At 38.9% G+C, this 15961-nt stretch overlaps 1 protein-coding gene across 1 annotated transcript in view; it reads right to left on the reverse strand.

Moving 5' to 3' along the window:
* Positions 1-15714, reverse strand: part of HCLS1 (hematopoietic cell-specific Lyn substrate 1) — a 63594-nt gene extending 47880 nt beyond the window's left edge. Inside the window, exons 1-3 of the mRNA XM_069079641.1 lie at positions 15316-15714; positions 13098-13181; positions 12413-12486 (exon numbers count right to left, since the gene is read on the reverse strand). Coding sequence (XP_068935742.1) covers positions 12413-12486; positions 13098-13181 — 158 coding nt within the window. The 5' untranslated portion in view covers positions 15316-15714. The remainder of the gene's footprint in view (positions 1-12412; positions 12487-13097; positions 13182-15315) is intronic.
* Between the last annotated feature and the right edge of the window lie 247 nt (positions 15715-15961).

Consider the following 15961-nt stretch of genomic DNA (forward strand, 5'->3'; position numbering starts at 1 on the left):
CCAAGAATCTAAATGCAAAGCCAAATTCAGAAATAGACTCCTTGTGACTTAAAGGGTTTCAGGCTTATAAACATACACATGCTTTTTTAAAAATCTATTTGGGGTAATATGATGCTAGAAATTTTAAAAATGAGAAATCATTGGTTTTAAAAATAATTTCTTTTAAATTACCTTAGGCAATGAGAGAAGACAAAAATGCATTATTTTACTGCTCTTAATGATGACCCACCACTAGGTAAAATGTGAAATTGAACTTCAGATGTATAATTTACATCAAAAAATAGTATGAGAAGCAATGTAATCAGGCTCCCTCTGCCACGAAGCATGAATCCCCTCTGTAGCATCTTGACAACAGGATATCAGGATTCTTTATAAAAGCCTTCAGCAACAGGGCACTTACACGCTCCTAAAGTTGTCTGTCTTATTTCTGGACAGCTTGGATCATTAGAAAGCTTTTTTCTTATATTGGCTGAAATCTCCCTTCTACCCTTTCTAGTCCTTGTTCTTCTTTCTGCAGAAGATCAGAACAAACCTAATACTTCCACATTAAAACCTTTCAAATATTCTAATATTCAGTATCATGTCGCCACCCCCACCTCTACTTTCTCTTAGCTAGCTATTCCTGGTTTCTTCGATTGATCCCAGAAGGGTGCTGTTTATAAGGCACAGAATGAGCTGTCTTGCTCCCAATATTCAAACCATTCTTTTCCACAGCTAGCAACTTAGGTCATACCTTAAAAAGCCACCTCTAACCTGCTATTATAATAACTTCCTTTATTGGTATTTCTGCTTCCAATCTTTCTCCTTTCTAATCTGTCTTCCTTTTGATTTTCTAAATTCACATTTGGGTTTAGCCTTGAAGTGGAAACATACAATGCTCCCAGAGAGTTACGGCTTTTAGCAATTCTGCCAGAATGTACCAAATGTTTGGTGACTTGCACTCCAGTAAATATCTTCAACACTTTAAAATATCTGCTAATGAATACAATATGCAATGCTTTTTTATGCCCAAGTCATCAAGAAAGACATCATAGAAAGACATCATAGAAAGAATAATGGCCTTGGAGAAGACTGCTACAACTCAGCACTATCGGTCCATCAAGATATTCAATTTCCACTTAAAAGGAAGAAATCTTGACAAACTCCCAAAGCTAACAACAACCTAGGCTACATCAAAAGGTATGGCAGGGGGAGGCTAGGTGGCTCAGTGAATAGAGCACCGACCCTGGAGTCAGGAGCACCTGAGTTCAAAACTGCCCTCAGACATTTAATACTTACTAGCAGTGTGACCTTGGGCAAATCACTTAACCCGAATTGCCCTCCAAAAAGCAAAAAAAAAAAAAAAAAAGATATGACAGCCAAGTAGTGGAGGGAATTGAGATTGTTTGCAATCAGGAAGACTCATATTCCTGAGTTAAAATCTGACCTCAGATACTTACTTGCTGTGTGACCCTGGCCAAGTCACTTAACCCTGTTTGCCTCAGTTTCTTCATCTGTAAAATGAGTTGGAGAAGGAAATGGCAAATCAGTCCAGTATCTTCGCCAAGAAAATCCCAAAAAGTGGGGTCATAAAGAGTCGGACATGACTGAAATGACCAAACAACAACATCAAAAGACACATGGAATACAATACTACAGAGGTAATAGAGTCCCATTGCCCTGTTCAGTCAACCATCATACGGTATTACATTCAGAAGTGGGTGACACATTTTTTGAAGTTCATCCATTATTTGGAGAGTATCCAGAAGAAAGCAACCAAGATTGTGAAGGGGTTCAAGAACTAGTTAAATGTGGACCCACTGAAGGAAGAAGAGAAGTCAGTATGGAAGTGGTGACTGTCTCCAAGTACTTGAGGGACTGCGACCTGGACACATTCAGCAGAACTAGGTGTAAGGGATGGATGTTGGAGAGAGATGCAAACTTTAGTTTAATATAAGGAAAGAAAAAAAACTTTCTAACAATGAGAGCTATCCCAAAATGGAATGCTTTGCCTCTGGAGGCATTAGATTCTCTGACTGGGTACTGAATGTTCATTTATTGGGCATGAGAAAACTTAGGTTTAATGTTAATGGGATTTAAGATCCTCCCACCCATTAATGGGCCTCACTGTGGAGCCCATTAAGGGAAGCTTGCTTAGAAGAGGCTTGCTTGTAGGAAGACTTTCACATCTTTTGCTCATTTCTAATTAGGCACTGAGTCACAAGGGCCATGATGCCTTCTGGCTCTGAGAAGTGTATATATACTCTGAGTTGGTATTTTGCTTTGGGGTCTCGCTTATGAGAAGGATCTTGTGATTCCCTGGTCAAGATTCTGAGTGGTCATATGTTCAGAGCTCCCTGACTGCTCAGATGTAAAGGTTCTCTCGATCTAGAGATGTATGTAAAGCATGTAGTTAATTCAGGCAGTCAGAGCCCTGTCTGTTGGTCTTTATTTCTCTGCTTGTATTTTCTCTGAAGTTCAGGGTGCTGACTTTTCCCCTGAACTAGTGAATGTAATTAAAAAAAAAAGATTGTTGACCCCTTTAAAGGCTACTTTTTCCTTTAAAAATAGATCAAAGAACCTGTGCTAGCAGGTTATCCTGGTATGCCAGTGTGGTTGCCACTACACTATGGGGTTCTTATTCATATATGGGCTGGAGCCAGTTAAAAAGAGACAACTGTTAAATTTTCATTGTGAGCAGTTATGCCTCAGAAATCAGTAAACACTATAAATCAAGTCTTGATTTATTGTTTTGCTGATTGTTTAGACTAAAAGTGATGGAGAAAATATTATTAGTGCACATTAAACTTAAAAGTGTGCCCTACTTTTTTTTTTCAGGGAGTTCATTGCCAAATATTTACCAGAATTAACCACAATGTAAGTTGGACTAGATAGCCTTTAAGGTCCCTGAGGTATTTGGTTCTGTTCTATATACTGAGCTGATCACTTTGACCAGGAAATTAGGTTTTAAACCTAAAGCTAAATCTGGAATTTAAATATTAAATTATATTAAATACTTGTAGTATTTAATACTTTTCAAAGTGCTTTCATATATTTGATTTTTAATTCTCACAACACCCACTAAGCTAAGTAAGACAGGTATTAACATCCCCTTTTCAGAAATGGGAAATGAAATCTTATCCAAGGATCAAATAACAAGTCAGTGGTGAAACTAGGACCAGAGCCCAATTTAACTAATTTCCAATCCAAACTTTCTTTGATTATGTAATAGGAATAGCCAGCATTTATATGGTGTTTCAAGGTTTGCAAAATGCCTTACTAAATACTTTGTTTTATCCTTACAATACACCTGGGAGCTATTTTCCCTGTTTTACAGATGAAAACATTGAGGCAGACAGAAGTTAAGTGATTTGCCCAGGGTCATTAAGTATATGAGGGTGGATTTGAACTCAAATCTTCCTTACTCCAAGTCCAACACTGTAACCACTGCACCATCTAGTTGCCTTTCTAATAATGGTCCAGTCCTATGCTTTCATTGGTATACGGAGCTGCTGATAAGGAGACTTCCTCTACCAACTTAGGTTAGCAACTGTTCTACAATTTAAAGTCTTAGAAGGTTGCCACCTGGGCACTGAGAGATCAAGAGATTGGGTCAGGGTCATATAGCAGGTATGCATCAGGTGGGATTTGATCTCAAGTTATCCTGAACATGACAAAGTGGTTGGAGAACTGGTCTAGCAATTGCTTTCTTTTTATATATTATAAGATATAGCTATCATTGTAAAGTGGGAGAGCCCAGCTCATTCAGGTTTCCCATATCACACTCCAGTGTAGATCCAGTCTAAAAAAAATGAATGGGACACCTAAAGGAATCTCCTAGGTCAGGATTGACTTTAACTAGTCAATGGTAGGGAAGCAAAAGGAAACAAAAACGAAGGAGGCAGATGGCCTCTGAGGTCCTTTACAACTCTAAATCTATAATCCTACGATCTCCCCCAAAAAGACAGATTATCTGGGGCTCAGATGATCCATCTGGACCAATCATAGCAAACCTACTCTCTTTGATAAATTGGACAAATAGTAGGGAATGAACAGACAGATTGACAAAGGGATGAGTTGCTCACAGTCCATCTTTAACCACAACTCACTGAACAATGACTAAATTTAGTCAAGAAAGAAAGCAAGTCTTGTGGTGGGGGAGGGTTAGAAGAAAAGACTACCACTTCCTTTTCCTGCTCTGAGTCATTAGGGCATTTCGAGTTACTGCTCCCCATCCTCCACTCCCATCAGACCTGCCCTCACTGTGTGGTACTTAAGATGACAACCATAAAGGTCAGCACTGCAGCCTTTGCCAGTTGCTACACAGAAGGAATGTGACTCAAATCCACAGTTGGGCCTTGGGATGGGAATTCGAGGTATGGAGTTACTGGAGAAACTCTAGAAGGGTGAAAAGACTTGACTGTTTTTCATTCTTTCCCAACCAAGCCCCATCTATTTCCAGCTTCTCTCTATCCATACTCTTGGGTTTGCTCTCTGGTTTACACCCTAAAATCACACACTTTCTTTCTCTCTCTCATTCCATTCCTGGTCCCATTATCCTTTCTTGTCCCCTTCCCCAGTCCAAACTCTAGTCTCTCACCCTCTCATGTCCTTCATTATCCTACCACCTCCAAATAGAAGCCTATCAGAAAGAGCCCAAGATGTGATAGATAAATGGATGGATAGATAAATTAATAAGTAAATGTTGAATGAATGAATAACTGTGTAGGCACCATGTATAATGACAATGTGTCTTCATAATTATTGGTGGGGGTACTAGAGGAAAAGGTAGTATGTTCTATGGAGAGCAAGCAGGTTAAAGAGAGATTAATCTACAGATGAGTAAAAATGGATGTTATGGTAGAGGGAAGTTGTTAGTGTGTGGGCATCCTAAATCCTAATACCTTAGAAATATTAAATAATGAGCTCTTAATCATATCACCTGGTATTAATTTTTCTATTGACATGTATAATAAGCATTTATTTTTACTTTGAGCTATTCTGGTATTAATTTTCCTGCTACTCAATTCAATTTATTCCATCAAATCTGTATTTTCTTACTGTGTACTCAACACTAGGCTGTAAAGGTATATATGTATAAGCCTTGCTCTCAAAGACCTTAGACTCTAATGAAAAGACAAGGATACATATAATTATGGCACAAGGAAGAGTGAGATGAAGGCTAAAGAGATATCCAGAGAAAATGCTAATTTCCCATTCAGAGGAGTCTAATTGGACAAAAAAAAAAGGATCATAGGATTTTAGAGAAGAAAAGGACTTTGAGTTTGTGAGGGGTAATAATATGAAATTAGGGATGAATAGGACTGTGAAGGACTTCAAGTGCAGAGTGGAAATGGGGAACTGGCAAATGTGCAGAATGCCTTTGATGCTGCTTCCTGTGGTGGAAGAGGCTGGGGAGAATGCTTCCAGATAAGTGATGACATGTAATGGAAGTACCTTGGAGAGACTTCGGAGAATATGGAGAGATTCTATAACTGATGCTTGTACCAGTCCCCTGATACAAAAGCATAGGAGTTTGTTTATAGGGAACAATATACATACATATATATATATATAATACATATATAATACACACGCATATATTATATATAATATATGTATGTATATACATGTTGTTTCTTCCAGGATCAGGAAAGCTCCTTGAGGACAGAGATCCTTTAATTTTGTCTTTGTATCTTCATCATATGACATATAGTTTAGATAGATAGATAGATAGATAGAGAGAGAGAGAGAGAGAGAGAGAGAGAGAGAGAGAGAGATAGATAGATAGATAGATAGATAGATAGATAGATAGATCTTTTCTGATGAACTGTTTTCTAGCCCTGGTGTTCCCATCCTAAATTTGTTAAATTAAAATTTTAAAAAAGTTTAAGACTTTACATTTATCACTATTAAATTTCATCTTAATAGATATAGACTAATGCTTTATGCAGTTGATATTTAGGGGGGTGGAGGAGGGGATGGGGCAAGATCCTGTCAGCAAATGTATATATTTATACCTCCTAGTTTTGTTAAATAGCACAGTGCCAAACAAGTTAAAATCTAGTCATTAATGACTACTCTTTGAATTCAACCATCAACTAGCTCTCAACCCACCTAGATTGACTACCATTTATCCTACATTTCTCCATCTTGTCCACATGAGAAAATTTTGTCAAATACTTTGCTAAAATTTAAGGTAGAAAGAAAATTTCTCTGGTTTATTAGCCTAGAAATCCTGTAATATGAGGAAATGAGGTCAGCTTGGTATGACCTGTTCTCAATGAAGGAATGCAGGCTTTGTGATCATTGCTTCATTTTCTAGGTGTTCACTGGCCATCCATTTAATAATACATTCTATGATTTTGTGAGGAATAGAAGTCAAGACCAAAGTGCTCTCTCTCTCTCTCTCTCTCTCTCTCTCTCTCTCTCTCTCTCTCTCATTTGGACATTTGTACTTCCCTTATTGTGCATCACCTTTCATATTATTTATAGGAAATTGAGCCCTGATATAGGGAACTCCATGATGATGAAGCTTCCTCTATCAATACAGGTTGGCACCTTCTCTGCAACTCACAGTCTTAAGAGCTGCCTAGAACACTAGAAGGTTATGACTTGCCCAGGGTTATGCAGCCAGTACATGTCAGAGGCAATGCTTGAACCCAGATCTTTCTGACTTTGAGACCAGCTCTCTCTCTCCACTATGCCATACTGCTTTCCATGTGCTGTTTTTTATATACTTTCAGATATTACTGATAGTATCTCAGCAGTCAGTTCCTGAGGACCCAAGCCTTGTGACTTGAACTAATCAGAAGTAGCTATACTCTTTTGTACAATTTCTCTGGGGTTTCAACTGCTTCTTAGCCATTTTTCCAAATTCCTTTACAGTCTACAGGTCATTCTCCTTAGAAAGGAAAATAGCAGCAAAATGAAGAGTTGAGTAACTCTGATTTTTTTTGTTCATCCTTCATCATAATTTCATTTATGTCATCAGTAATTCCATCTCTCCTTTGAGTTTCCTCTTTTCCTCAATTGAGATAATAATAATCTTTTTCCCCCCTAGTTTTCCTTGCCAGGTTTTGCTCTTTCAGAGTCTTAGCAGTCCTGACACTACTCTTAGGATTATGCCTTAATTTTGCATTCAGCCTCCATTACCTGCCTTTGCTTCCATCTTCTAAACAAATAATTTTAAAATCTAATTGGGTCAATGAGTTCACAAAGTATACTCATGTCTCTCTCAACAATTCCTTTTCCTTACCATGCTTCTCTTTGGAATTTCATTCTTGAGAGTTTGCCAGGTAGTCTTTCTATAAATCAGAGGTGCTAAATGTAGGGTCTATAAAATTGTATTTCAAAAATATTTTGATAACTGAGTTTCAATATAATTGGTTTCCTTTGTAATCTTATGTACTTTATGAGTTTAAAGACATTATTCTGAGAAGGGGTCCATCCATAGGGTTTGCCAGATTGCCAAGGGGGTCCATGACACACAAAAAAATTCTAAAGCCTTTGAAATCTGTTCTCCTCAAACCTAGAGGATTTGTCTGTCTATACTCAACTTTCCTCTCTTCTATCACCGATTCTAAGGTGGAGTGGTCACTTCTCCCCTGAGCTTCACATGATTTACACCCCAGAATAGAAGTTCTCCAAAATTGTTCCTCCACTTTTTTAAATACTCAGTTATCATTAAAGTGAGTCAAGAAAATTTTAGCTTGCTCTGCTTTAGGGAGAGAAAGTATACATGCAAACATTCACCTACTTAGTTTCCTAACATACTATGTGAAAATAATGATGTGTTTTTCTAATTCTTCGACTATTTCCTCTTTCTGTTCAAGGGGTCCTTAGTATATAGCATATTTGCATGACAATAACATTTCTTCTGTTGATCTTCACCAAAATACATTTTTTAAAAATCATCAAAATACATCACCCTTGCCCACTCTACTCTCTAGTTTCTGAAATTCCTCATAAGTAAATCTTACAGCATGTGGTTCCAGAGCCATATCTCAGTCATGGACCCCCTAACATCAATCTCAATTATACATAGCAGGGCAATTTTCACAGCTTGCATTAGGAACTTTGCAACATCTTGTGTGTTATACATATTTCGTGTATTATTATTTGGACATCTGAGGGCAAGGGTATTTTCTTTGAATTCTTTCTTAGATTTTATTTCTTGTGAATTTCTGGCTACCTATACTATAAATCTTCTGACTTTGCAATTCTTTAATTCTTGTTCTAAGTTGTCTGTCTTTGTTAATTCATAGCTATTTGAGGTAGAGATTTATACTGCATATTTTAACCAGGAGTTGTGGTTTGCTTCTTAAGAAAAATCCTCAGTGTCTGGATTGTGTGTTTAGACTACTAAAACTCTCTCATTTATCCATACCTGGGAGAGCAATTTCTCTGCAATATGATTTTTGTAACTCAGATACTAAAGGTAGGTCATGGATCTCCCCAGTAACATAAGTCCAGAAGAGAACTCAAACCCAGAGCTTAGTGATACAGGAAGCACAGCTTAGATCCAAAAACCTCTTTGCAGTGAAGCAACTTCCCTCAGCCCTGTGGAGTCAACTTCTCCCCTAAGGGCTCTCTTCTTCCTTCCTCTAGTCTCTCATCACTCAGGTTTGTGTTGATTCAGTCGATGAGATACTTCACCCAGAACAATGGTAATTTATTGGAGTGAAAGGAAGGTAAAGAGAAAAAGAATAAAACTGCTACACTGTGTCCACCATACTAAAGGCAGAAGGACAAATAGCTCTGAGAGGAAAATAGTCTATGTTTCTGAGCCTGCGAATCAGACTTCTACCCTAGACTCTGAGGTCAAGAGTTTCATTTTGGCTACTTCCTTCAGCAGACCAACCCTTTCTGTTCCTCCTGGACAGAACAAGAGAAGCACAGAGTTCAATTTCTCATGTAATCCATGTACATGCTAAAGCATCCAATAAAATTTATACTTAAAAAAAAAGTTCAGCAAAGGCTGAACTCAAGACATCATTATTTAATGATAACTAAAGGCATAGTGCCAAGGAGCAAATGATCAATCATCCTGATTTCAGATAAGGAAAGAGCAAAAATAGGATAAAAAGAGAGTAACAAGGAACTTACATTATCCCTAAGTAGATAAGGAATCAATATTATTACTTAACATTTATGTACTGAATGACAAAGTATCTAAATATTTCAAGGAAAATGTAGTCGAAGTATAAGAAAAATATATCAATTCAAGTATTGCATAAATTTTGTGAAAATTGATAAGGGAAATTTCCATACTCTTTTTATCATAAAAAAATGGTTTCGATATCTAAACCATGGAGAGACAAAGCAGAAAAAGAAAGCTATAGACTAAATCCCTGATAAATATTGATGCAAAAATTAAATAATATGGAAGATATTCTAAATGATTATATTAAAATATTAAATGATCTGTGTATTCAAATTCTAAAGCACAATACCTTGCGCATTTGAAAAAAAAAGAAAAAACATGAATTTTAAAGAGATGGCAAAGGCCACAGATATCCTCCAAATTGGTTGACAAATCTTTCTCTCGTCACTTCCTTGGGGATCATTTTGTCATTCCTTACTAATTCTACTTCCACTTTCCATTCACTTTTGGAACCAGAGAGCACTCTTTCTCTCCCTCTCTCTGTTCTCTTGGTCCCTGCAAAATTCTATATGGGCCCCAGATCTACTTCTCAGTTTCAATTTGAAGCTGCTCTCTTTAAAGAATTCCTTAGACTCTTCCCCACAGAGATCCCTTGAACTAACTTCTGGGTATACAGACTCACACTTAACTTATAAATCTGAGTATACAGACTCACACTTAACTTATGAATCCTTGCTGATCTCAAAGATATATTTTCATCAGCTTCTTCTAGCATGGTGTAGTGAAGGAGCAAGGAGATCTGAGGGGTAACCTTGGGCAAGTCATTGAGCTTTTCTGTGACTTGCTTTCTTAATCTTTAAAAGTGGGGGGAAGAGAGAATTGAAATAGATGTTACCTAACCCCACTAAAATAATATGAATTCTGTGGTATTCTCAACCCATAGCTTTTTTGAAAGTCCAATGTTTCCCTGAAACTTTGTGCCCCTATATCACCAACCTCTCTTACTTATCCACATATACATCATTATTTGTTAACAGTTCTCAAAAGGGAGCATGCTGTAGTAGATAGAGAACCAGGAAGATCTTGGTTCAAGTGATGCCTTTGACACATACACACACTGATTGTGTTACCACAGGTAGATCACTTAACTTTTCAGTGCTCTAGGCCAAGACTAAGTTGTAGAGTATTGTTAGAGTATTGTAGAGTAAGTTATTGACTTGTATTGAGTTTTCTCACTTGGGATTTCCTTATTCAGTTAAATTCAGTAAAACCTTATTAAGCACCTACTATGCACCAAGCACTGTGCTAAGCTCTGAGGATACAATAAGAGGTAAAGGATAATCCCTGTCCTTAAGAAGCTTACAGTGATGGGTGGGAGAGACAACATGCAAACAAATAAATACAAAGCAAGCTACATGAAAGATAAATAGGAAATAACTAACAGAGGGAAAGAATTAAGAGGGGCTAGAGAAGGCTTCCTAGAGGAGGTGGGATTTTAGTTGGAACTTAAAGGAAGCCAGGAAGGTCAGTAGTTGAAATGGAGGAAGGAGAGCATTCGAGGCATGGGGGACAGCCAGGGAGAATGCCTGAAGCCCAGAGATGGGGTATCTTGTTCATGAAACAGCCAGGAATCCAGTGTTACTAGATGGAAGAGTATGTGTTGGGTAGTAAGGTAAAAGAAGACTGTATCAAACAGAGCACAGACCTGACCAAAAATTATCTTTATCTACATATATACATGTTAGATATATAGCCACATCTACAGATACAGATGAAGGTTGAAGTGTAGATGGAGAGAACAAAGAGATGGAGATACAGATTGTATAGATATCGGTATAGATGATAGAGATTAAAATAGATATATGACTTTATTATAAGTGGAGTCCTTACTCCACTTATGTATTCTTGCATTGTCCTATTCCATTCATTCATAAATATTTGTGAAGCATCTATTAATAATGGCAAATCACTGTGCTAAATACTGAGAATTCAGAGATGAGATAAGAGGACAAAGTTGCAAGCTACACTGAAAACACCATTATTTTCATTAACTCACATATACTCCAACCCTTATAGGGGGTCATTTTCACATACATCAAAGTGGAAAGAGATAGAATGTCATGCAGGGATCACTTTTTGGGGTTGCTGGAAATTAGAGACAGATTATATAGATGTTCATCCTTCCTTCTCAAAGAGGACCAATGACATCATTGGGGTGATGTCTTGACTCGAGAGTGGATTTGATTTAAGCGAGGCAGAGCTGCATAGTCACCAGCCTCACTCTTTCCTCCAGAGTTGTCTGAGTCCAGTGGCAAGACAAAAGTTAATACCTATACATTAGGTCTCAGAAGGCAATGCTTCAGGAATGCCTTCAGATACAGAAATCTATCTTAATTACCTAGTGAACTTGTTGCTTCCCTCCTTTTGCCAGTCTTGTAATGAGATTACCTTGCTCTGAATTTTGTAATACTTGGGAACAGAAAGATATGCCTGAATGTTGTAAATGTTTAACCAGTCACGATCCCATATAGGTATAGTTTCAGAGAGAGGAGCATATCTAGATTAATTGTTCTTTTTATTGAATTCTTCTGATTATTGAAATAAAAAATTCTGCCTCCGGTTAGAAAAAAAATAATTGGGGTTAAGTGACTTGCCCAAGGTCACATGGCTAGTTTTTGTGTTAAGTGTCTAAGGCTAGATTTGAACTCGGGTCCTCCTGACTCCAAGGTCATGCTCTATTCACTGAGTAAAAGCTAAATGGAGTTTATATCTGGCCCCAGGGCTAACAGGAAGCCATTGTAATTTGAGCAGGGGAATGACATGGTCAGATCTATATTTAAGGAAAAGTAAGAAACAATCAGGAAGGCATGAAGATAGTAATATGTTTAGAGATACAGGGAAAGATGCTCAGATAATCAATGAACTCACAAGGTAAAATATATGTATGTATGTATATATATATACATATATATATATATATATATATATATTTACAAGATGTATCAAAAGTTTTAGTTAAATTTTCAGGTATTAAAGCACCACTCTTGCCAGTAAGCCCCACCGTGGGAGACTGATTAGGATACTACTTGCTTTTCCTAAGCCAATAGAATCTCCACCACTTACCTGAGCCCATCACATAAGCTATAGTAAAACTTAAAGCTGCAGTAAGACCTTTGACACCTCATACTGTATATTACTACATGACTCTAAAGACAAAAGGCACAAAGACATCCTATTTTCTCTCTCATCCCCACCCTCCCATGAGGCCCAAAGCTTCTCTGGTGCTCCCCATCCATCATCCGTACACTCTGAACTTTCCACACTTACTCGATGTGTTCTTTTCTTCCAGAGCCCTCAATGGTCTTAGCTCCCCACCGCTGCTCCTTCTCAGTGATGTCATTCTGTAAAAGAGAACCTTTGTCAATAAGGGTTCAAAAAGAAGGAGGGGGCCACCAGGACCTCAGGAATGTGCCAGTGGGGTCTGTATACTTCACATTATGGCTGCTGGCTGCTGGGGAGACTCTTTAGAGACATTTCATCTTCTCTAACCCCACCTATCTCTAGTTTGGAGTCTAATAGATGACTATTAATAGAGGAAGACTCTCATCTCCCACATTTATGGGATCATGGATATTGAACCAGAAGAGGCCATATAACCCAACTTCTTCATTTTATAGATGAGAATAATGAGACCAAAAGAGGGCACATAACTTGATGTCTTCTTTCCCTCTTCGATTTCCTTCCCCCTTCTCCAACCCCAGACCATCCTTAGATCTCATGCTAAGGATATCTGATCTCTTTCTGCTTTTCTCAAGACATTCAACTACTCCTTCTCTGTGCCCTTACTTTTTACCCTCAATGCTAGATGGGGAGTCTTCATGCCCCACCCATGACAGTTGAATATCTTGCAGTCAGCCCCACCCTGGGAGATTCTTTAGAACCTGCAGTAGCCTTTTCCTGAGGCCAGAGAACTCCCCCTCACTATTTGGGCCCATAGTACTTCCATACTCACTACAAAGTCAGGATCTGTGTCCCAGTCGTCACCTTGTGTCTCCACAGAAACAGACACATCATGCCCCACCACTGACTTCCACATCTAGGTATGATGCAGACAGAACACACATCACCTCATGTGGCTACAGAGATCATATGAATCTGATACCAGTAATATATAGGAATCCTCCCACCACAACCACCAGTCTTCTTTTGACCATTATTCTCTAACTAATCAAGTCGAAAAAATTGTTAATTATTGTTAATTAATTTACAACATTCCAGGCACAGTGCTAAGAACTTCTAGGGAGCCTTAAACCCCAATAGAACCTTGGTTAAACCCTCCTCCATGTGGTCCATTGGAAATCATACACACAGTTCCTGTAACCTCTTGTGCCTTGTAGGAAAGCAATAGCCAATAACACATAAGCAAATCTCCCTTCCCTTTCTACTAATCAATAGCTCCTCAAAGGGTTCTTAAATGAAACTCTTTAGGGTATTTCCCCTGGCATGCCACTTGTGTCCATTTTCAGGTCCTCAAACAGATTCTTGGGCCCTTGTACTTTAAATAAGTTTTTTTTTTTTAAGCAATTGGGGTTAAGTAACTTGCTCAAGGTTACACGGCCAGGTGTTTCTGGGTGGGTGCTAAGTGTCCGAGCCCGGGATTCGATTTCCAGGTCATCCCGACACTGGAGCCGGTGCTCTTACTCGCTGAGCCACCTAGCCGCCCCTACTTTAAATAACTTTTAATAATGCCCTCTACCACCCTGCAATAAACAAATAAAAACCAAAATTGAGCAGTGTATAATTACAATGACCAAGATTGGTTTTGGAGAGCAGTTGAGATAGTGCATTTCCTCCCACTCCCTTTCTTTGCAAAGGTGGAAGATAAATATGTAATATTTCATACACTGACAGACATGGTTGTTTTATTTCCTCTTTTTTAAAAAAAAATACTTGTGTGGGGTTGGGGGAGGAATATAAATATAAATGAAGATGTGAAAACAAAAGATATCAATAGAAGTAATCTATATATTTTTAAAAAGTGTTTTGGCACGCATTTCCTCTTGAGAAGCCACTCCCCTTCCTTCTCCATCTTCTCTACACAGCGTCTTGGGAGACCACCCTTCACAATGTTTTGAAGGAGAGATGATGCTTAAACATCCCCAGATCTCTTCATGAGTCACTAAAACGGTAATTCTTGGGAGACTGATGCTCTTCAACTGTTACTAGAGCAGTGTAAGTCACCAACAGCATCCTGGGGCCGCATATGCCAGTCACTCCTCCAAACACTCCCTCCATCCCCACCGTTCCCTCAATCGTCAATACAAGCTTCAGTTGTCAATATGAGACCTGTGTTCCTACCCTCATATATTCCATCATGCCAGATCTCCTAGGACTCCCACATAACTTGGGAGGCTCAGTACAAGAACCCGGAAAGAGGAAGTTTCTGAAATTTTAGTGTCTATTCAAATCAGTCTGTGAGGGGAATCTCCTCTGCCCACTCCTTCCCATACCCTTACAACCATCCTTTTCCACAAACTCTGACCCAGTGTGGCTCTTTGAAGGGAAATGACCAGGGGAGGAAGCCCTGATGTGGCGGCTACGGGTAGGTAAGGCAAAAGCCAGCATCCTGAGATTCAGAGCTAGCAAGGGGATTTTAACTAAAGGGCCTAGTGTCCATTTCTCAAACAATTCATAGGATCTTGGAAACCAGTTAACCTTGCTTCATTGCTTATTCAGCATCCCAGCATTTGTTACTCTACTTGACTGTACATCTATTTGTACTTCCTGGTGTGCTACAATGCTTTATGTGTGTGTCCTGTCTCTCCAGCTCATCTATAAGCTCCCCAAGGCAGAGACTTTCTTATTTCTTTTATATTCTTCTTCCTAGCACAGTGCCTAAAGTTCATCAGATATCTAACAAACGTGTTTCCCCCCCCCCGCCCTTTTAAGCCACAATAACAACAGAGGGAAACCTAGAGAGTCCCCTTCTCTGCTTGAATTTTGTCCTAAATCAGTCCCGAATCACTTCTCATGAGCTCCATCCCTTCCACTTCCATCCCCCTCCTCAGATCTCTCTCATCCATCATCTCATCTCTTGTCATTCAAGGCCCAAATCTTTCATTCAGGACCTCCTCCTCCAGGGGCCCTGGAGATTGACAGAACCTAGGAGGATTTTCTCCTTTCATCCTCATCTCTGTTTTTCAATCCCCACCACGACTCAGATCTCCTACCTCCAATAAGTTTCTCTCCTCTGGGAATCACCGTTTGACTATTTCTGGAGATTCTGGTCGTTCTCTAGCTGCTGCTGCTGCTGCTGCCCCAGAGTAAGAAAGTGCTTACTACTGAAGTTCCTGTTTCAGGTTGTTTTCATTTCCTGCTGCCCTAGTCCATAGGGCAACTTCCTGAAGTCTGAGTCAGCTTAGGGGATTCCAGTTCAGTCAAATCAAAAGCAATGTATTGAGCTTCTTCTGCGTGTCCAGCATTAATGTACTCAATACAGAAAGGAGGTCCTAGCTGTCAAATAACTGTCCATCTTCTTAGAGGCATAAGGCTACAACCAAGTGCAGTATGTGGGGATATCTGGGGAAAGGCTGAAAATTGTTCCCTCTGCCCTCACGTTACTTTGCAAGGTGTGAAATGTGGCATTAAACCAAAGTCCAAGGAGGTAGCAGTGTCTGGAGTTACTCCAGCATTTCTGCAATGGTAGCAAATGCTTTGCATCCTCAGCCTACTGTCTTCTACCTCTGTCTAGTGTGGGATGTGTCTGCAGGGTAACAATGTGTTTAAGTGTTGCTGCTGTTCCTTTTTTTGGCTATTGGAGTAGTCAATCAATTATATGAGCATATTAAGTACAACAATCAATTAAAACTCTCATTA

The sequence above is a fragment of the Petaurus breviceps genome, unplaced genomic scaffold, assembly GCF_028583685.1.
Source record: "Petaurus breviceps papuanus isolate PSGF00001 unplaced genomic scaffold, PetGlider_PUasm1.0 91067, whole genome shotgun sequence".
Lineage (NCBI taxonomy): Eukaryota > Metazoa > Chordata > Mammalia > Diprotodontia > Petauridae > Petaurus > Petaurus breviceps.